This window comes from Panthera tigris, chromosome F2, assembly GCF_018350195.1.
Source record: "Panthera tigris isolate Pti1 chromosome F2, P.tigris_Pti1_mat1.1, whole genome shotgun sequence".
Lineage (NCBI taxonomy): Eukaryota > Metazoa > Chordata > Mammalia > Carnivora > Felidae > Panthera > Panthera tigris.
Genome location: NC_056676.1, coordinates 43,722,123 through 43,744,341, shown reverse-complemented (window position 1 = coordinate 43,744,341; position 22,219 = coordinate 43,722,123). Strand labels below are relative to the sequence as shown.

The 22,219-nt window shown below is 40.8% G+C and overlaps 1 protein-coding gene across 1 annotated transcript in view; it reads right to left on the bottom strand.

The window, feature by feature from the left end:
• LAPTM4B (lysosomal protein transmembrane 4 beta) overlaps nucleotides 1-22,219 on the bottom strand; it is a 78,314-nt gene that overhangs the window by 21,223 nt on the left and 34,872 nt on the right. Inside the window, exons 3-6 of the mRNA XM_042973069.1 lie at nucleotides 9,376-9,449; nucleotides 8,899-9,021; nucleotides 5,618-5,716; nucleotides 897-992 (exon numbers count right to left, since the gene is read on the bottom strand). Of these exons, the coding sequence (XP_042829003.1) occupies nucleotides 897-992; nucleotides 5,618-5,716; nucleotides 8,899-9,021; nucleotides 9,376-9,449 (392 nt within the window). The remainder of the gene's footprint in view (nucleotides 1-896; nucleotides 993-5,617; nucleotides 5,717-8,898; nucleotides 9,022-9,375; nucleotides 9,450-22,219) is intronic.

Sequence of the window (22,219 nt, the reverse complement as noted above, 5' to 3'; positions counted from 1 at the left end):
ACAGGGAGGTCGAGTCAGGGACAGGTTAAATCACTTCAGTAAGGTCACAAGGTGAGTAAGTCACCACAATTTAAAAACCAAAACAAAATATAAAACTCTGTTCTGGTTTAGACCTAACACGCCATTTGTATTTACCCTTCCATGTGTCCTGTCCATTCTGTCCCCTCCAATCCCATCTGTTACAAGCCATCCCACACATTCATGTCATCCATCACCAACCTTTGCATCAACTGCTCCTTGAGCACGCACTTGTCCCGAGCACTGCGTCAGGCACTGTGCCGAGTACAAATTCGATGGAGACATAGGCAGGTTCCTATCTAGAGGGCTTACACTTTTCCTATGAGCCAGGCAGTTTAAGATAATTTCCATAAAGTACAAATGATTTTGAGGACTCTTCCAGTAAAATCATGTTTTCCACAATCCTATTAAATAGGTTTAAAAATTTTAAGTATGAACAACCAGAAGCAAAACAAGAGTTAAAAACATAGGACCCTCTGCCACCCTCTTTTCTCTCTCTGTACAGTCACGTTTCTCTAGGTTTCAACTCACATTCTCAATTCTCTCTCAAGTGAGAGCACACAGTCATAGTAGGCAGAACTGATACCTAGAACTTTATACCATGGTTTAATAATTCAAGTTTAAGATACATAAATATGGGGAAGGCACATATATTATCCATCTGTAATATTTTTAAAAATAAGCCAGAAGTTGAGCCACCTAGGTTTTTTAATATCCTATAAGGAAAACAAAACACATTTCATTCAACTATGAATCTTTTGATGACTAAGCAGCTCATGAGTATGTGTCAACAACAGTAAGATCACAGCAAACACTAGAAACATCTAGCAGCTGTCACATAATATGGCAATCTCCACATTAAATGACTTTGCACCTACCGTAGTGTCATTGCTGGTAACATAAACCAGGACATCAGAGGAGTTCCTGCCATTGATGTATCGGTAGCAGTTCCAAACACAGCTAATCAAGTAACCCTGTAAGTGAGTAATAACTATTAGATCTTTCATTTGAACTTCAGACGATTTTAAATAACCCCCCCCCATTACAAAACTTTTATTTACATAACTAGTATGTGCACATAGTAACTCTACTAAACCAAAAAGTCTCTAAAATTACAAGTGTTGGGTACTTTTCTGCCAAAGGGTGCTGCTATAGCTTATTCTATCACACCACCCCGGAAGGCAGTGGGGGGCTGGGGAGGGGGGGATAGGGAAGAGCGAGAGAATCTGTGAGAAAAGGTAGTTGGAAAGATCAACGGCCACAAACATTTACTGCCCCCAGTGTCACAGGTCAATTTATTAACCCATTTCTCATCACATTTTAATTCTCTGTCTTTGGGATCTTTATTTTACTTTTATTATACGTGATTAAACAAGTCATACACAAGTTAATTTTTTCAAAAACGTTCACAGCACATAAATTTGCTACATGGTCAATAAAATTCACTAAAACATTTCCCATTTTCATAATGAAATATCCAAAGAAGATAATTAGAATTAGTCTCGAATAAAGATATGAATAAATAATGTCAGGAGCCAGGAATAAAGCGTGAGCTCGTGGGAGGTGTTATATGTAGACTATGAGCCGCTTGCATTCCGCTCCAATCACCTGGAACTGGATTAAAGGACTTCAAAATCCCTTTCTAGCTGTACAATTCTTTGATCAAAAAATGTAATGATGTGGAAAGACTGGAACCCTCGTATGCTGCCGATGGGAATGTAAAATGGTCCAGCCGCTTTCGACAACAGTCTGGTGGTCCCCAAAAGGTTAAAGAAGGTACCATATGATCCAGCACTTCCACTCGTAGGTACATCCTTAAGAGAAATGAAAACATGTGTCTGCACAAAATCTTGTGCACAAATGTTCACAGCGGCATTATTTGTAATAGCCAGAAAGTGGAAACAACCCAAATATCCATCAACCGTCGAGGAGGTAGATGAAATGTGGTACATGCATATGATGGAACAGTGTTCAGCCATAGAAAGGAAAGGAATTCTGACATACGCTGCAACCCGAATGAACCTTGGAAAATATTACGCTGAGTCAAAAACGGTCAGTCACAGAGGACCACATGCTGTATGATTCTATTTACATGAAATGTCTAGAACAGGCAAATCTACAGAGACAGAAAGTAGGTTAGTAGTTGCCAGGGGGAGGGGGTGGTGAGTGATAAAAATGTTCTAAAGTTATGCTGCTTAACCACAGAGCTGTGTTCACACAACTCCATGAATATACTAAGATCCACCGAATTGTACCCTTTTGATAGGAGACTTTTACAACACATGAATTACACTGCAACAAAGTTGTTTGTATAAAACAAAGTTGTTTGTTATAAAAGAAGACATTTAAGGACGAAAGGGGTGCTTGTCAACATTTCTCGGAAGAGTGAGATAAAACACTCTGTCGTATACTCAGAATGCTGTCTTAAGCTGCATTCATACTTAATGGTGATTACTTCTTATATTTAAGTATGCCGTGAGGATGTTAGGATGAAAATGTATAATGCTGTTTTACAACACGTTCCTGGACAGCAACAATCTGAAACCAGATATCAACAATGAGAAAGAGAGGAAGGGCAGATTTCTTGAACAACGTACACAGTATGTTCAATTTACTCAAAGCTTCAGTTTACTCAGTAATGCCATTGTTTCTTTAGTGGGAAAAAAAAAAGCCTTAGACTTTTTGGGAATTCCAATACAAATGAAGAAGAAAGAATGTTTGGACATATCAGTTATGTGTTATGTAAGAAGACTACTCATCCATTTTTTTAGCAGTGAACTGTAGCTATTCTTTAAGACAACGTGAGGCCCCTGCAAAGACAAATCTGTAACAGAAAGGCTGAACAGCAGAGGGGAAGTGCCCGGGGACTGGGACTTCACAAGCTCAGGCGGCATTCTCGAGGGCCCCCTGCAACACCACGTGCATTCACTTACTCAACACTCCAACAGGGGGGAAAACCTCTGGCCTATTGTCACTAAAAACCCAATAACTGACTTCAGCGATCTTATTTCTTTCTTGACATTTCTGTAAGCTTATTCAACTTCAGGAGAATTAAATATCTAATATGTTTCCCAAATAACCTTCCATTGACAAATCATGTCCATCATGTATTTGCAGAGCTAGGTGGTAAGCACTGCTCCCTTTGTGGCCTTGGAACAGACTGAAACGGACTACGCGTCCTGGTTTGGGCTCCTAGGGAACCAGTGTGGTGATTAATCTTATTAAACAGTAACAGTGAAATCAGGTCATGAGAGCCACTGATCAGGTAAACTGATATGTGAAGTCACAACATGTAGACTCATATTTATTTAATCATTACTGAGTCTCTACGTGCAAGGCATCAGCTTAGTGCTAAGCGGAATATAAACATGAAGGCATAGTCTACGTTCCCAAGGAAATGCAGTCTAGTTAATAGATATGTATGTAACGAAATATTAGGAGAAGTACACATTTCCCACAGGTTGGAGGCAGATTTGTATTGTGCCTTTTATTAGATCATAATGATAACTAAGTGTTTTGCAATTTATAAAAGCACCCTCGGGCAGAAATTGTTCTTATTCACGACCAAATCCCAGTACCTAGAACACAGCCTGGCACACGGAATACCCTTAATAAATATTTACGGAGAAAATGAATGAATGACACACCTTCCCATCCATTAGGGCACTTAAACCTCACAGTCACTGTACAGAATGTTTTCTTCACCATTATTGCTAGTTATTAAATGAGGAAACCATGGCTCTGGCCACTCGGCGAGAAGCAGCAGTGACAGAAGCTAAATCAGACTCAACAACTCCAAGCATTTCCAGTACAAATGAAAATGCCTACTAAGTAAAAATGCCTTCAAGAGCACTCGGAGGTCCCAGCCTCTGAGCTCCTGGTAATGGCAGAAAGCGGCTTGGTCAGACTAACCTTCCTTCAGGCAAAAATGATAAAATCTGGAGTAAGACATGTGCACAACTTGAAAGCATGGAGGGTAGGTGGGGGGACCGAAAGCAGGCAGAAACTAAAGAGTCTACCTGTGAAAGACAAACTGCCAGGAGTAGAGGATTCATAGTTGGTGACCTTTTGCCAGAGGGTGCTGCCAACTCTGCATGTGACAGGGGTGACCTGGGGTGGCAAAGGACAATGTTTGGGGCTAACTGCACAGCCGGAAGGCTGGGAGAGGAGCAGAACCACACAGAGGGGTAAAGCCTCCAAATCCATGTATAAAATTGGCCCAAACCTGAAGCACTGAACTACACGGGCAACATCAACATATTCAGAGTTTCGTGGGGAAAATGTAGACACAAATAATCCCCTACTCCTCTTCATCATATTACCTGCTTGAAGTGACTTTTCTCCCTAAATGAGGCTTCTTCAAGCTTACTGATGCTTGATTATTTAAAAAAAATTTTTTTTAAGTTTATTTATTTATTTTGAGAGCAAGAGTGCACAAGTGGGAAAGGGGCAGAGAGAAGGAGTGACAGAATCCCAAGCAGGCTCCACACCGTCAACACAGAGCCCGAAGCGGGGCTCAAACTCCTCAACTGTGAGATCACGACCTGAGCGGAGACCCAGAATTGGACACTCAGATGTTTAGCCGACTGTGCCACCCAAATGCCCCAAGGCTTGCTTTTTTAAGAACTGGGTAAGTTTACACCAAAATAAACACAATGAGAGACGTTAAGGATTAAAAGTTCAAAGTCTAGTAACAATTTAGAAATTTTTACTTATTGGTAGCACACAAGCACTAATTATAGTGATGTTTTTACCATCAGGTTCACAAAAATGAAGAAGGAGAGCTGGTACTCAACTGTTGAGGTGGGGGAAACAGTGCTGACAGGGTGTCAGTCACCCAGTTTGGGGGGAGATCAATTTGACAACCTATCAAAAGCCCTCCAACTACGCATACCCTCTAAGTTTAAGAAATGTATCTTGAGGAAATAAATATACTGAAGATGAAGTAAAAATATTCATTGCAGGAGCGCCTGGGTGGCTCAGTCGATTAAGCATCCAGCTTCAGCTCAGGTCATGATCTCATGGTTTGTGAGTTCAAGCCCTGCATCAGGCCGTCTGCTGTCAGCACAGAGCCAGCTTCAGGTCCTCTGTCTCCCTCTCTCTGCCCCTCCTCCATTTGCTCTCTCTCTCTCTTTTGAAAATAAACATTTAAAAAAATATATTCACTGCAGCACTATTAACAAGTGAAAAAGTAGAAACTGTCTTGATGTCCAACAAAAAGTAATTTATTAAATAATGATAAATTCATACACCAGATGGTTAGAGAACACTGTTCAAAATATATTACATTTTAAAAACAAATTACAAAAGAAAGTGCACACAGACATTGTAATGGCTGTTGTAGTATATAAGACATACAACCTAATGTATAACATTAATGTATTCCCATTCAAATGGATTTTGGAATAACCCTTGGTTGGCCTGTGGAAGTGTGGTTACTGTTACTCTCATATAAATAAGAGGAAGAACAGAATTGTTAGGAGATAAAACAGTTCAGAAATCTAAAGCAAGAAAAAAAACTGACATGTTTGCTTAATTCTTCAACATTCATGAATACATTTAATAATATTTAAGCCGTAAGTAAGATATTCACACTTACTTTAAAAGTCAAGATAATGCTGATAAACAGAAGAATAATAAGGACCAAGCAGGTAGGATTCACGGACATGATATCATCTCTGTAGGGAAAATTAGGAGGCTGCAAATAAAAAGTGCCTCATTAGCAAAGCTCATTAATTATTCAGGATTATACTCTTTAGGCATTCACCAGCTATGCTTATTAAAAAGCAATTAGTTAAAGCAGACAGTTATTATGTAAGACCCCTACAAACTTTCTAGCCTACCTCTACTAATTAAAGAGTAACAAACGGTTTGTGGGGAGAGGTCAGTGTACTCATAATTCAGGCAATAACTCGTGAAAAGAAAAATCAGAGGAAGGTTCATTAAATGAGACCTGAAAATGTAACACTGCCTCCTATGATCCAAAAAGTTAGAAGTCAGTAGTCTATATATACCTCTGACATTTAGATTTTATGCAAATTCTGGACCACTCTCAAGGGCTTGCACAGGGCAAGGAGGAAAAACTATTAAAATCCTGTTTTATTTATACAGAGTATTTTTGCTAATGCTGCTTCTCTTCAAAGAGCAAATCTTTTACACTAGTAGGTATTTACAGCATTAAAAACCAAAGACCGAGCCCTACCATCTGACCATACGGATGAAGTATCAGGTCAAAGAAGTCCCTTCAGGAGGACCCAAACCTGCCCCTATGATTGGGGGTGACGGGGCCCCACCATGAAGCCCCTGCTCCGCCTGGGGTAAGCCCTCCTCTAACCGGCCTGGGTCAGTGTGCGTGGAAGGCAGCTTTCCTCTCTTCTTCATCACCTTAGACCATAACTGTTTGGATTCCACATGAGCAGTATTCTGAGACATAACAAAAAGGTTCCAAATGTGAAGAAAGAATACAAAGAAAACCCATGACTCATGTGCCCGACTCCTCCTGCCCCCAGGAAACATCACCAACTGGTTTTCAGTCTCCTTTCGCTTTGGGCAAAATACCCAAGAAATAAAACCTGTATCATTCTTTGTGATCAGCTCATGAAACTGGTCCCTACCCTTGGAGACTGGAAGGGTTTTTGTAGTACTAATCTTAAAGGTAAGAATAAAACAACTTGGTGCTGGTTCACAAGACCAACATGAAATCATATTGTTTCTGTGTCTAATAAAAAAAAAAAAAAAAGGATTAAAGTGGAAGTTTATGACTCCTTCCACAAACATCTCTACACTCTTTCCTCCAGAAAAGCGAGCGTGGTTTCCACGTCCAGTTAAGGCCTATAGAGCACAGCCACAACTTGTTTTAGCTGCACTTTACAAGACTCCACATGAACAGAACAGGCATTAGAATTAAGTGGGTGCCTTCCACCAGCTTTCTCAGATAACGGTCCCCGCAGACTCCTGTATCTCAGCTTGTCAGCGGGGCCTTGCTGTCACTGGAGCTTTAACATCATCCTTAAGCATCGTGATAATCCATAAGCCTCACCACTTCAACTCAGACTGATCTTGAAGTAGAACAGACTGAAGACACTTGTTTTATTTGGTTTGTAATTACAAATAAAAGTAGACGGTGATTTTTTTTTTTTTTTTTTTTTTGCTGATACTATGATTACTGTCAGCAGTATCCCCGATATTATCATTTTACCACTGGCAGCTCTAAGGCTAGGTGACTGAACAATGTGGGGTATAACAAAGTCAAGGTAGTATTCTGAGTGTTCTAAACGCCTGCCTGCACCTTATACATTTCTGCAATATATAGGACGGAGCACACAGGACACTCTTCAAGCAGTCACAGGGCTGCCACAGGGCTTGTCTTATAGTGTCTCCTAACTCAGCACCACCCCCTTTACCAGCCCCTCAAGGTGACAGGCTATGCTGAAATCATGCTTCCCGCACACTTCCAAGGTTGACTTTAGGAACCCAGCACTAGGTCCTCATTACAGAGTAAAAACACAAGTCCTTAAAGAAAAAGGTAATTCTACAACCTGCTCATTATATAGAAACCCTCTCATGCAGAAATACTCAAGCTGTACCACAAGAGATAACGTACAATTAGGAAATACACGTGGAAAATACGCAAAAAAACACACGTGGCAAACACACAAAATTTTTCTTGACACTACAGGCTACCGAAACATGGACCTGCTGGGGTTTTTTTAAATTTTTTAAAAATGTTTTTATTTATTTTTGAGAAAGAGAGAGAGAGAGAGAGAGGGAGGGGCAGAGAGAGAGGGAGACACAGAATCTAAAGCAGGCTCCAGGCTCTGAGCTGTCAGCACAGAGACCGATGCGGGGCTCAAACTTATGAACTGCAAGATCATGGCCTGAGCCAAAGTCAGACACTTAACCAACTGAGCCACCTAGGAGCCCCTGGACCTGTTATCTAAACCAAGGATAAGTTATTACTAAAAAGAATGACAACCATAACAGTGACAACCTAATGCTTTTAAGGAGCAAGACGCTGGAGGCTTTTCATGCGAGGTCTGCTAAGTATTAGTTACGTGATCTGGGCATGACTGCCTTAAGATTGGAAACTTCTGAGGCCACATTTCCTTCCCTCCCTTCCTCCCCCTGCTCCATCTCTCTCTTTTCCACTGAACTTCCTCTTGGCCTCCCCTGTCACCTGAAATCCTCAGCTTTGTATCTCCCATCCCAGAAAAACCCTGCTCCTTCCCCAGAGCTCATAGACAATGCAAACTTCCAAAGAGTGAACATTCTCCCCCTTTAAAACATTCTAAGATTTTGAAGAAATTAAATTTTAAGGCACATTCACAATTTTAAAAATGAAGGCTAAAAATGTAAAGGCACAGAAGTATTCTAATCTCACACCTTCCACAAGCTTCTGAACACCCAGCGACCCACCGCATTTGCTCAGATGATCACAAAGGACATTTAACAGAAAACCTGTCCCAAAAAGATACTTGAGGAAGATAGGGGTTCTATGGTCAAATCAGTTTGGGAACCAGCATATAGTATAGTTCCACTTTTCCCATACAACAGCAGAGGCAAAATGCTATCCTTCGCTAATAACTGAGCAAACTACATCTTATAAAAATAATAATTAGTAACTAGCTTATTGATTTATGTAGGTGCATCTCATAGAGTCACTACAGCCCCTACTTATCTACCTCCAGAGGTTATGTTGTCCTGACAAGCATTCTAAGAAACCAAAAATCTCATCTTTAAGACAACACTCAAAAATTTCTAATCAGTAACTCAGAAGCCAGTGAAAGACACACAAAATCACAAGTGTGTGTATGCTGATGTCTCGATCCCTGACTTGCGGGTTTCCCTCATGAAGGAACCGTGGTGGGGACGGCCACATACCAGCTGTCGTATGTATTCCTGAATGGAGTTCGGATACACAAGCACAGTGATGGCAACCAAGGTGTTGAGGGCGAAATCAAAGATCTGGTAACAGAAGAACGGGATGATCCAGGCAGCGCGTTGCTAAATAGGACAGAAAATACAACGTCAATGTGTTCCACGTGAGAAAATATGGTTTCTTTCCAATTCAGACAAAACCTTTCTTGATCTGAAGGGAAATGGAGGACAAGAAATTCAATAAACCAGGTCATGACAACTGACAAGCCAGACAGCGGTGGTCAAAAACAAGCCTCTGGACATTTCTGAGACTACAGCACTGGTTTTCCATCCACATCATATTAATGTGAGATTTACACTTCCAAAGATTCTTACAGGAAACTGAGACTCATCACTTCTTCCTTCTTACAAGTAGCTGCACAGGTTACAAGTGTAAGGAATCAAGGAAAAAGCCCAGCCCCTTATTTCAAGGCTGCCTACCTTGTATGCTCCGTAAGTAGCCATTGCACAAATCAGGATCATGAGAAGAGAAATTGCAATCGCAATGCACATGTCTGCCAAAAGAAAAAAAGAAAATCAGTACTAGATCCACTGTTTTAACATTTTTTTTATATTATTTATTTTGAGAGAGAAGGTGTAAGCAGGGGAGAGCCAGAGAGAGAAGGAGAGAGAGAATCCCAGGCAGGCTCCACACTGTCAGCACAGAGCCCAATGTAGGACTTGAACTCATAAGCCATGAGATCATAACCTGAGCCGAAATCAAGACTCAGACGCTTAACTGACTGAGCCACCCAGGCACCCCGTGTTTCAACATTTTTTCATCTCTCGTCAAAGGCATTTTGTTTATAAACCAATTATAAGTGAGAACTTTATACGAAGTAAACCACTTGGAGCTCTTTAGGAATTTGAGAAGATGATAGTTAATGGACATAATGTGTCCAAAGAAGTTCTCCCTGAATCATAAAAATGTCTACAGATAACATACTGACTTACGCGTAAGTTTATTTTGAAAATGGCAAAGCGATCTTCGTTACAGGTATTTTTTTTAAAAAAGTTTGGTCATCTGGTCCACTGAATTAGATATACAATAAATTAGGCATTTTTTTAAGCATGAGTGCCTAACATGTATTTTATAAACTCATGTGTGTCTTATGCCCCCATTAAAACCCTCCACTGGCTTCACATTTAAAATAAAATCTCAGTTTATCATAGCCTTTATGTCTGTAATTTCTTCTAGAGCATGCCTAATCTCTCTCTAATCTCCTCACACTTTCTCACGTACTACAATCCAGCCACACCACTCGGTTCATTAAGTGCAGAGAGAACACCCCACTGTAGGGCCTTGGCACCTGTAAATCCCACTGACTGGGGCACCTTCACTCCCAGTACCATAGGACTAGCTCTGCCTTTGTATCATTCGCACCTCAGCTCAAACATCAACACCTCCAACATCTCTTCCCTGAGTATTCATCCTACTTCCGGTTCCTCCCACACCAATGTCGTGTTTTCTTTACAGCACGTATCACTATGATCTTGTTTATACCTGTTGTGTATTATCAGTCTCTCTTTGATAGAGGACTCTTCCTGAGGGCAAGAACTTTCTGTATCTTCTTTACTACTGCAACCCCAACATATAGAAGGGGACAGATGCCCACCACAGGAGCCACTAGCCACATGTGGGCCCCGAGCACCTGTGACGTGCTCAGTCTGAAGTGAGATGTGCTGTAAGATTAAACTATACTCCAGAATTCAAGAACCTACCACAAAAAAAAAAAAAAAAGTAAAATATCTTGGGGTGCCTGGGTGCCTTAGTCAGTTGAGTGTCTGACTCTTAATTATGACTCAGATCACAATCTCACGGCTCATGAGATCAAGCCCCAGGTCAGACTCTGCACTGACAGCGTAGAGCCTGCTTGGGATTCTCTCTCCCTCTCCTCTCTCAAACCCTCCCCTGTTCGTACTCTCTCTCTCTCTCTCAAAATAAATAAACTTGAAAAAAAAAACAAGAATGTAAAATATCTCAATCATTTTTATACTGATTACATGCTAAAATATTCTGGATATACTGAGTTAAATAAGACAAACCAGTCGGTTGAGCATCCAACTTTGGCTCAGGTCATGATCTCATGGCTCGTAAGTTCGAGCCCCGCATCGGGCTCTGTGCTGACAGCTCAGAGCCTGGACCCTGCTTCGGATTCTGTGTCTCCCTCTCTCTGCCCCTCCCCCACCCACAATCTGTCTCCCTTTCTTTCTCTTTCTTGTAAATATTAAAAAATTACAAAAATAAAGATTAAAAAAATAAACAAAAAGTAGTACAGTTAATTTCACCTGGGTCTACGTTTTTAAGTGTGGCCTCCAGAAAATTTTAAATTACATATGTGCTTGTACTCTCTTTCTATTGAACAGTGCTGATCTAGAACACTGCCTATATCACAGCAGGGACTAAATGAACATTTATTCAAGAGGTCATGTTATTATGTCTTTAGATTCAGATTAATTTTTTTTAATGTTTATTTATTTTTGAGAGAGAGAGAGAGAGAGAGAGAGAGACAGAAGATGAGCAGGGGAGGGGCAGAGAGACAGGAAGACACAGAATCTGAAACAGGCTCCAGGCTCTGAGCTGTCAGCACAGAGCCTGATGCAGGGTTCAAACCCACGAACTGTCAGATCATGACCTGAGTCAAAGTCGACGTTTAACTGAGTCACTGAGGAGTCCCACACCCCTAGAGATTCAGATTAGTACATATGACTGGGTTTCTTTCTTTCTTTCTTTCTTTCTTTCTTTCTTTCTTTCTTTCTTTCTTTTCTTTCTTTCTTTCTTTCTTTCTTTCTTTCTTTCTTTCTTTCTTTTTTAATTTTTTTTTAATGTTTATTTTTGAGAGAGACAGAGACAATGCGAGTGGGTTAGGGGCAGAGAGAGGGAGACGTGGAATCTGAAGCGGGCTCCAGGCTCCGAGCTGTCAGCACAGAGCCCGACGCAGGGTTTGAACTCAAGAGCTGTGAGATCATGACCTGAGCCGAAGTCGGATGCTCAACCGACTGAGCCACCCAGGGGCCCCCCTCATATGACTGGGTTTCTAAAGCAGTTCTGTGGGATTCTCACTAGCTAAGACGGTGCAAAAACCCATGCAGTAAAGCATCTGTATGGTGCTGGCAGTTTCTGAGGCATTTCATGCATATCTCATTTAGTCCTCTTAACTCTGAGACAACATTGCTCCCACCAAGCAGACCGCAAAACGAGGCTTAGAAGTTATGAAACTCGCTAAGACAGTATTTGCACCAAAAGGCTGAACTGTGACTAGTCCTGCTCTTGGATTTCAAATCTCTGGTTCTGCTAAGACTGCTGCTTCCTCTTCAGCTTTCAATACTGACCAATGAACCAATGTGGCCGATTGCTTCCTACAGGTGATCCTCCAAAGGAAAACACCCCACTTCTAGAACCATCCTCTCCGCATCCTCAGCTTCAGAGAGGAGAGGACATTTTAGGCAGGAGGTTTACAAACAGAAGAATTGGATAAAAGTACATTCTAGGACAGCAACGCAGGTATATCAACAAAGACCATCTGCCATATTTAAAATTTTTAAAAGGAAGGTTCCTGAGATTAATCTATATGGATGTAGTGGAATAAATTCAACATTTCATTCTCAAAAAAGAAAAAAGATACGGTTATGAAAGCCTCAGAGGATGACCAGTACTAGCCAGTACTTAAAAATTTCTTTAAAGTATACATACAGATTTTGTAGTTTATAATTTTAAAAATTTTTTTCCCAACGTTTTTTATTTATTTTTGGGACAGAGAGAGACAGAGCATGAACGGGGGAGGGGCAGAGAGAGAGGGAGACACAGAATCGGAAACAGGCTCCAGGCTCCGAGCCATCAGCCCAGAGCCTGACGCGGGGCTCGAACTCACGGACCACGAGATCGTGACCTGGCTGAAGTCGGACGCTTAACCGACTGCGCCACCCAGGCGCCCCTGTAGTTTATAATTTTAATGTTAAATTGGCTTACCTTTTCCCTCTTATGAGGGAAGAGATACCTACAAGGGAAGTTCATGTATGCCCTACGGTATTCTTGTAGGATCGTGAGGGGAATAAACTTGAATGCATTTTATATGCAAAACAAAAGCTGAGAGACTTAACTCCTTAACAGCAAAGGGAAAGTCTCTCACACACACACATATGTAAGTCCACGTGGATGCATTCTAGCATGCCATTTGCATATGAAGCATGAGGGTTATCAGGCTCTCCGTTCCTACATAAAGCTATGACCACCGTGGAACGTCCCTTGTCTGCTTTTACGGTCCCCACTTATATGTGTGCTTTCTTTCCGCAGTGAAGTAGGCGCTGTGTTATTATGTTAATCCTCAGGACAACCCTAAAAGGTTAGTACTATTAATAATTGCATTTTAGAAAAAGATGACTAGAAGAAGGCAAGTCACTTGCCCAAGGCTGCCCAGCTAGTAAGCGGTGGATGGGATATTCTCCCCAAGAAGGATGAGTCTATACTCTTTGCCGGGATGTTACCCAGCTGGGGAGGAAAACCATGCAGCCTCCCTAAAAGGAGTTGGAGGTCGGTATGTACTTGCTATGTGCAAAACCTATGAGAATTTATAGCAATCTCTGAAACCGGAACTCAGGCAGAAGTTTATTATTTTCTTCTTTGTCTACTGAGATGGTTTCCAAATTCTGTACAAGCATATTTTATAATGAGAAAAAAAATTAATGGAAGCCAGCCCATTTATAGGGTATTCTTTACTTCACAGATCTTAAAAGAGACTCTAGGTATACAAACTCAAGGTTGTATTCAAACATTTTAAATATTAATATAACCTAAAAAACACTAATATAGCCTGCATATCCTATTCTGAAGTAAAAAGAAACTCCAGAACTAAATCTCATATAATTATAAAAAATGTTTACATTTACCTCTTTCTCTAAGAAGAGAAATTAGGGGCAAAGGGGTGCCTGGTGGCTCAGTCGGTTAAGTGCCCAACTCTTTATTTCAGTTCAGGTCATGATCTCACGGTTCGTGGGATCGAGACCTGTGTAGGGCTCTGCACTGCCTGCTTGGGATTCTCTCTCTCTCTCTCTCTCTCTCTCTCTCTCTCTCTCAAAATAAATAAATAAAACCTTGTTAAAAAGATAGAGAAATTTAAAAAGCACAAAAGTAAGAGAAAAGTCATAGAATATCCTTTTACCATTCATAGTGAGATACTACTTACCATAAAAAAAAAAAAAAGATAATTTGAGATGAGGAAATTTTCAAAATTCTGTTCGTACAAATGATTATACCAACCACACCGACCGGACTGAATATATGACAAGCATGTGAAATAGTTTAGGTAGAATCAAAGTGTAAATCAAATAAAAACACAGAGCAGAGAAGACAAAGCAGGCTAATACGCCTTTTATCTCCTAGCAATCTGGAGCACATGCTGGCTCCTCTGACAGAGTGTGTAGTGAGTGCACCCTGGTGGACGTGAGTAACTCTGAGGGATTAAAATTCATTCCTTTTAATGACGTCAGAGATAAGAGGAAACAGTTCCAACAACAACGTACAGATTTTCAAAATCAGTAACAGTACTGGTCGGTGACAGGATGGATGCCCTTTACTTATTATTTTTTTTAAATATTTATTTTTGAAAGAGACAGAGAGAGAGAGAGAGAGAGAGAGAGAGTGTGCGTGAGCCAGTGAGGGGCAGAGAGTGAGACACAGAATCCAAAACAGGCTCCAGGCTCTGAGCTGCTAGCACAGAGCCCGACACGGGGCTTGAACTCACAAACCGTGAGATCAAGACCTGCACCCAAGTGGGATGCTCCATCAACTGAGCCACCGAGGTGCCCCACCCTTTACTTATTCTTGGCACATTATTTCCTAGTAGCAACCCAGTCAGACACACTGTCCTCACACTGTTCCCTAAATTAACGTCCTGCCTCAATAATGCAGCTCTAATTTGAAAAGGATCCTAAGAAAAGCTATACCACAGGCCACAAATGGCATAATTAGATAATGTTTTCTGATAGTCAATCACTGAAGTAAAAAAGGCATATAACGGAGTTCTATGAAATGCGTCTTGGGGCGCCTGGGTGGCTTGGTTGGTTAATCGTCCGGCTTCGGCTCAGGTCATGATCTCGCACTCCGTGAGTTCGAGCCCCGCATCGGGCTCTGTGCTGACAGCTCAGAGCCTGGAGCCTGTTTCAGATTCTGTGTCTCCCTCTCTCTGTGACCCTCTCCCGTTCATGCTCTGTCTCTCTCTGTCTCAAAAATAAATAAACGTTAAAAAAAAAAATTAAAAAAAAAAAAAGAAATGCGTCTCTATTTTTTTCTAATTTTCTTTCTATTATTGGTGAGACTAATATTTTTCTTAATCACCCAAACCTCTTGCTTTTTTCCTATTTGAGTTGGTTTCAATCTCTTGTAACTGAAAGTGTTCTGCCTGACACAATTTGCAATATATTAAGAATATTACCTTTTTGTCTATCATAAATGTTGCAAACAACTTCCCCAATTTCTCTTTCAACATTATTATGCTAGCCTATGATACAAAAAAGGTGTATGTAGGTGTGCGTGTATATGTGTGTTTTCATATAATGATTCAAATCATTTCTTTCATTTTTTTTTAGTGGCCTTGATTTCATGAAATGTCTTTGTTTAAATATTCAATTTCTATGGGGCGCCTGGGTGGCTCATCAGTTAAGCATCCGACTTCGGCTCAGGTCATGATCTCATGGTTGGTGGGTTCGAGCCCGGCGTCAGGCTCTGTGCTGACAGCCTGGAGCCTGGAGCCTGCTTCGGACTCTGTCTCCCTCTCTCGGCCCCCTGCCCTGCTCATGCTCTGTGTCTCTCTCAAAAATAAACAAACATTATAAAAATATATTTTTAAATAAATATTCTAATTCCACTTTCCCTTATATTTCTTGGGTTTCTTTCCTTCCCATAAAACTTGGAGCTAGCTAGATAACTACTTCATTCATGTACCCATCTTACTTCTTTAGTCATAAGTCACTGCCACGTCTCAAGTTTCTGTCATTTTGGCCACATTCCTGGCACCGCAATTTATGAAAACAGACACTCTGTGGAGTATATTCTCACCCCTTAGGTCTAGAGGAGAACTATTTTCAGATGGATTCACAGCAACAATATGACCTACTGAAAGCAAAATATAAAGCCCTAACCACCCAGGTTCAAGTCCCTACTATGGGGTCCCATGTTCTGAGGTTGAAAGTTTGGGGAAGAAGAAACAATAAGGCACTAGTTTTATTTCATTAAAACAGAAGGAAGGTTCTAACACACTTTTTGTATAAATGTGTGACAACTGTTTGCAACTTTTTATTGAAGTACATTCAGACAGAAGAGTTTTTTGGCAACATGCTAATTTACAGCTTTATTCTTAAACTCAAAATTTATTTCATAAACACTCAATAGGTGTGTAATATGGGATAAACACTGTGAGGACACCATCAGGACATAACCTCTGTTCTGATGTTGAGCATCAGAACTGGGAAGGGAAGGAACAATCCAAGAGGAGTTCGTTGATGAAGAGCTAAGGGAGGTCAGAGGGGCAGGATTACTTTTAGACAAGGGGAAAAAAGAATTTTTTGGAGGAAATGGTTATTTTGGCTGGGTTGTTTTCATATATATGTGTATGTATGTGTGTGTGTGTGTGTGTATATATATATATATATATATATTTTTTTTTTTTTTTTTTTTTTTTTTTTTTTAACTGAGCTATAATTCACAGAGCACTAGGGTGGCTCAGTCGGTTAAGCTTCTAACTCTTGATTTTCAGCTCAGGTCATGATCTCACAGTTTGTTAGTTCGAGCCCCACGTTGGGCTCTGTGCTGACAGTGCGAAGCCTGCTTGGGATTCCCTCTCCCCCTTCCCTGTGCTCATGAGCTCTCCTCTCTCAAAGGAAATAAATACACTTTAAGATAATAATAATAAAATGAGCCATAAAAAAGTTAGGAAGGACTAATTAATTCAGTAAACTTACTTAAAATGTCAAGTTCACAGAATCTAAGATAAGGAAATTAGTTCCTGCCAGCTACATGCTTATATTGAGATGTATACTGATATAGTTAAGTCTCTATATAAAAACAGAAAAAGCAATAAACAGCATTTACATTTTTTTGTGTGATTAGTGATTATGTTCACTGGAGAACCAAGATGTCATGACTAGACTGTGAGAAGGAAATAAAAGAAATTTAATTAAAAACATGAATGATCTATAGATTTAATGCAATCCCTATCAAAATACCAACAGCATTTTTCACAGACCTAGAATGAATAATCCTAACATTTGTATGAAATTCTTATAAAATAAAGAAGTTTCTACACAGTGAAGGAAACAACAAAACTAAAAGGCAACCTACTGAATTGGAGAAGATATTTGCAAATGACATATCCAATAAAGGATTAGTACCCAAAATACATAAGGAATTTATAAAACTCAACATCCAGGGGAGCTTGGGTGCCTCAGCTGGTTAAGCGTCTGACTCTTAATTTCGGCTCAGGTCATGATCTCACGGTTTGTGGGTTCAAGCCCCACATCAGGCCCCACGCTGAAAAGTGCAAAGCCTGCTTGGGATTCTCCCTCTCCCCCTCTCTCTCTGCCCTACCCCACTCACTCTATCTCTCAAAATAAATGAATCAAGTTAAAAATTTTTATATATAAAAAAAAACCTTGGGGCACCTGGGTGACTCAGTCGGTTAAGCGTCCAACTCTTGGTGTTGGCTTGGGTCATGATCTCAAACTTTGTGGGTTCAAGCCCCATACTGGGCTCTGTGCTGACAGTGTGGAGCCTGCTTGGGATTTTCTCTCTCTCCCTCTCTCTCTGCCCCTCCCCCACTCACTCTGTCTCTCTCTCTCAAAAATAAATAAGTAAACTTAAAAAAATTTTTTTAAAAACCCTCAACACCCAAAAAATGAATAATCCAATGTAAAAATGGGCAGAAGACATGAAAAGATGTCTCCAAACAAGACATACAAATGGCCAACAGACACATGAAAAGATGCTCTATATCACTCATCAGGGAAATGAAAATCAAAACTACGGTGAGATATCACCTCACACCTGTCAGAATGGCTAAAATCAACAACACAAGAAACAAGTGTTGGTGAGGATGTGGAGAAAACGGAACCCTCGTATAGTGCTGGTGAGAGTGCAAACTGGTGCAGCCACTCTGGAAAACAGTATGAAGGTTCCTCAAAAAGTTAAAAATAGAACTACCCTATGATCCAGTAAGTACACTACAGGATATTTACCCCAAAAGTACAAAAACTAATTCAAAACCCTTATGTTTACTGGAGCGTTCAACACTCAAATTATGGAAGCAGCCCAACTGTCCATCAATAGATGAATGTATAATGAAGATGTGGTGTGTGTGTGTGTGTGTATACATATACATAAACTATTATTTGGCCATGAAAAAGAATAAGATCTTGCCATTTGCAACAATATGGATGGAGTCAAAAGGCATAATGCGAAGCGAAATAAATCAGTCAGAGAAAGACAAATACCATACGATTTCACTCATATGTGGAAGCTAAGAAAACAAGCAAAGGAGATAAAAAAGAGACAGAAACCAAGAAACAGACTCTTAACTCTAGAGAATAAGCTGATGGATAGGGGGGGGGTGGGGGGTGGGGTGGGGGGGGTGGAGAGATGGGCGAAACAGGTGATAGGGATTAAGGAGTATGCTTGGGATGAGCACTGGGTGTTGTATGGAAGTGATGAATGACTATATTGTACCCCTGAAACTAATATAACACTGTATGTTAACTATACTGGAATTAAAAATTTTTAATAAAAAATAAAAACATGTATGATCTATATGGAAAATTTTTGGAAATATTACTGATGGATGCTGAAGGAGATGTGTATTAACTGGAAAGTTGTAAGCCGTAATCAGACATTTAACAGACATTGCACACATCTCTGTAAATTCAAAAATCATTGACTTGTACATTTAAAATCGGTAAGTTTATGGTATATAAATTATACCTCAATAAAGCCATTTTTTAAACAGTTGTAACTAGACAAAATACAACATATAAGGTATCACTTCCCCCTAAACTAATCTGTAAGTTTAACATTTGTAATTAACAAATTCGCAACAGGATTGCTTGAGAACTGGACAACTGATGCGAAAAAATAAATAAGCAAAAATGGTCAGAAGATTTCTGAAAAAGAAGGACCGGGTCAGGTTCACCATATACTAAAGCATGTTTGCTGAGGACATGGGGAATTGGCACTGAGTGTTCATTCCCACCTAGTGTGTCTGCCTATTCTACAGAGGCTAGAAAGCTAAAAACCTGAATTTCCCAGACTCTCTTGCAACTGGGTGCTGCTAGCAGAAAGGTCTCCCCAGGTACATGTAGACACATAACAACGACTCTCTCCTCCAACCAAACACCTTGGGTCCTGCCCATGGCCCATTTAGTCTGGTTTTGGCAAGAATCCTACTGAGTCAGCTTACTAAAAACCCCTCTCCTCAGTATCTGATCACCCTGATAATCTGATCAAATTTCCTTATCCCCCAGCCTCTGTAATTTGCCATGCTGGTCTGCTTTCAGCAAGAATCCTGTTGAGTTGTCTAGAGTTGTCTAGCAAGAATCTCCCCAGCTTTGATGTTTCCTCTCAGTAATTTTCCATCCACTGACCCCCCACCTGCTCCTTGGTGACAATGCTCCACCTGTCCTTGCTGGAGAGGTAGTTGAGTCTGACCTCTTGCCTACTGCAAAACTCCTCTTGGGTAAAGTCTTCCTTACCATCTTTAACAAGTGTCCGAATACCTTTCTCATCAGCACAGTAAAACTGAAAAAACAAGTCTCAGAAGTAGGCATACTGCATGAATCTATTCTATAAAGCTTATTAGCATGAAAATTAAACAACAGATCAATTAGTGACACAAATCTATGTGGACATCTATAAAGAAACACAAAGGAATGATCAACCATTCAGCAGAAAGGCTAGTTCTGAGATCAGAGGAAAGAACATGCCATCAGGATGGGACACATAGTGCGCTTTCGAAAGTAAGCTAAAATTCAGTGTCTTAAATCGAGTGATGAGTACATAAGTACTTGTACCATTGTTTGGTATTTTGTAAATACTGTTTTATACCTATTCGCTATTTAGTAAGAGATAATTCTATAAAGAATGAAAAACTCCAAATTATTATTAATGAAAAAGGCAAGATGGGGCACCTGGGTGGCTCAGTGGGTCTGACTCTTGGTTTTGGCTCACGTCATGATCTCATGGTTTGTGGGTTTGAGCCCCACACTGGGCTCTGTGCTAACAGTGTGGAGCCTGCTTAGGATTCTCTCTCTCTCTCTCTCTCTCTCTGCCCCTCCTTCTCTCTCTTAAAATAAATAAACTTAAATAAAAAAAGAAAAAGCAAGATGGATCTTCACTGTCCATAAAACTTCTCTGAAAGGTTTGAATTTTTTCAAAATAAAGATTTGGAGAAAAAACAAGATCTTCAAACTAAATCCATGCTGCATGGTAAATCACATCCTGATTTCAAACACATTAAAATGCAAACAACAGCCAACAACAAAATGCGTCATCAGAGAAGTTACAGGTAAGAAAAGAACACAAAAGGAAGAACACTGGATGCTTGAGCTAACTTAGTTCCTACTCAGCCTCTGACCAAGCTGGGACCTGAAATGAATCCAGGGAACCTATAGGCTTCACGTATCCAATTTTAAAAAGACACCTGGCAAAGTTCTTTTTTTTTTTTTTTTTAATTTTTTTTCAACGTTTTTTATTTATTTTTGGGACAGAGAGAGACAGAGCATGAATGGGGGAGGGGCAGAGAGAGAGGGAGACACAGAATCGGAAACAGGCTCCAGGCTCCGAGCCATCAGCCCAGAGCCTGACGCGGGGCTCGAACTCACGGACCGCGAGATCGTGACCTGGCTGAAGTCGGACGCTTAACCGACTGCGCCACCCAGGCGCCCCCAAAGTTCTTTATTATTGTAGGCAAAGGGGAGAAATGCGCACCCAGCAAAGTAGTTTGGTTAAGAGGAACATCCAGGTACGCAGGTGAATGACTCTACCAGAAGTCTTCCACTCGCCTTTCACCATCCAGTCCGTTCTCTGCCCCAGAAGGCAGACGTGCATGGTTCATCAGCAGCCTCCCTTACCCTCTGGTTTTTGTGGTGTTCAGTCAACGAGAAGCCTAGACAGGAGATCAGAGGGAAGGTGATGTTGCCTTGGGTTGGCCGTGGGCCTAGACCTGAGGTCACTGTTCCTAATGAGGAGGTTAACCCTGTAGGGGTCTCTCATTCCCAACTCCAGTAACCACAGCCTCCTACCTACCCCTCCTTCAGGTTTAGGGATAACAATAGCTGGCCTTGATTTTCCACGTCCCTTCATTATCCCTAGTGGTCTTCTTACAACTACATCATTACAAAAGGTCTTCTTGAAAATATTCGTTGGAAGTAGCCTTAAAAAAAAAAAAGCAAAAAAAAGCAAGGGGCGGACTCAATTGGTTAAGCGTCCAACTCTCGATTTTGGCTCAGGTTGTGATCTCATAGTTCGTGGGATGAAGCCCCATGTCCCCATGCTTGGGATTCTTTCTCCCTCTCTCTCTGCCCCTCCCCCACTCACGCAGCCTCTCCCTCTCTCAAAAACAAATAATAAACACTAAAAAAATAAGCGAGATATAGTCAAAGCATAGAATATGCAACCCTTTGAGTCATGTGATGTAAAAGATAAATACATAGATAAGAGACTGGGAAGGTGGATGGATGAAAATAAAGGGCTAGGATGGTTCCTATGGGCCGGCTTCCCCTGCTGTTGCACATGCAGGTCTATTTCCTCAAGACTGTTGGGATCTTTATGCACAAGTGGACAAGCTGTGTAGACTGACTGCCAAGCCTGTATTGGGGTATGTGAATAGACAGCAGGTAGGCAGCCTGGGGCCCTTTCCAAATGACAGGGCAAGGAGAGCTCTACACTGTGGTGCCAAGAGCCATATGGAAAGCCCTAGTTGATTGTTCTTTTTTTTTCCATTTCTTAGTTTTTTTTAATCAAAACTTTCAAACACCCAGAAAAGTATAGTGAATCCCCATCACTCCTTTTGCTTGTATTGTTTCATCTCTGATCACTCTGTTTCTGTCCATTCTACCATTGGCGGGAATCTGGACTGTTTCCAATTTTTGGCTATTATAAATAAAGCCACTATGACCATTTTTATAAATGGCTTATGATGGACACAAGCATTATTTTCTGCAAGGTACAGATCTAAGAATGGAACTATAGGGTCACAGAGTAGATAGATGTATGTTCAGCTTTAGTTTTCCCCAAGTGGTTGTA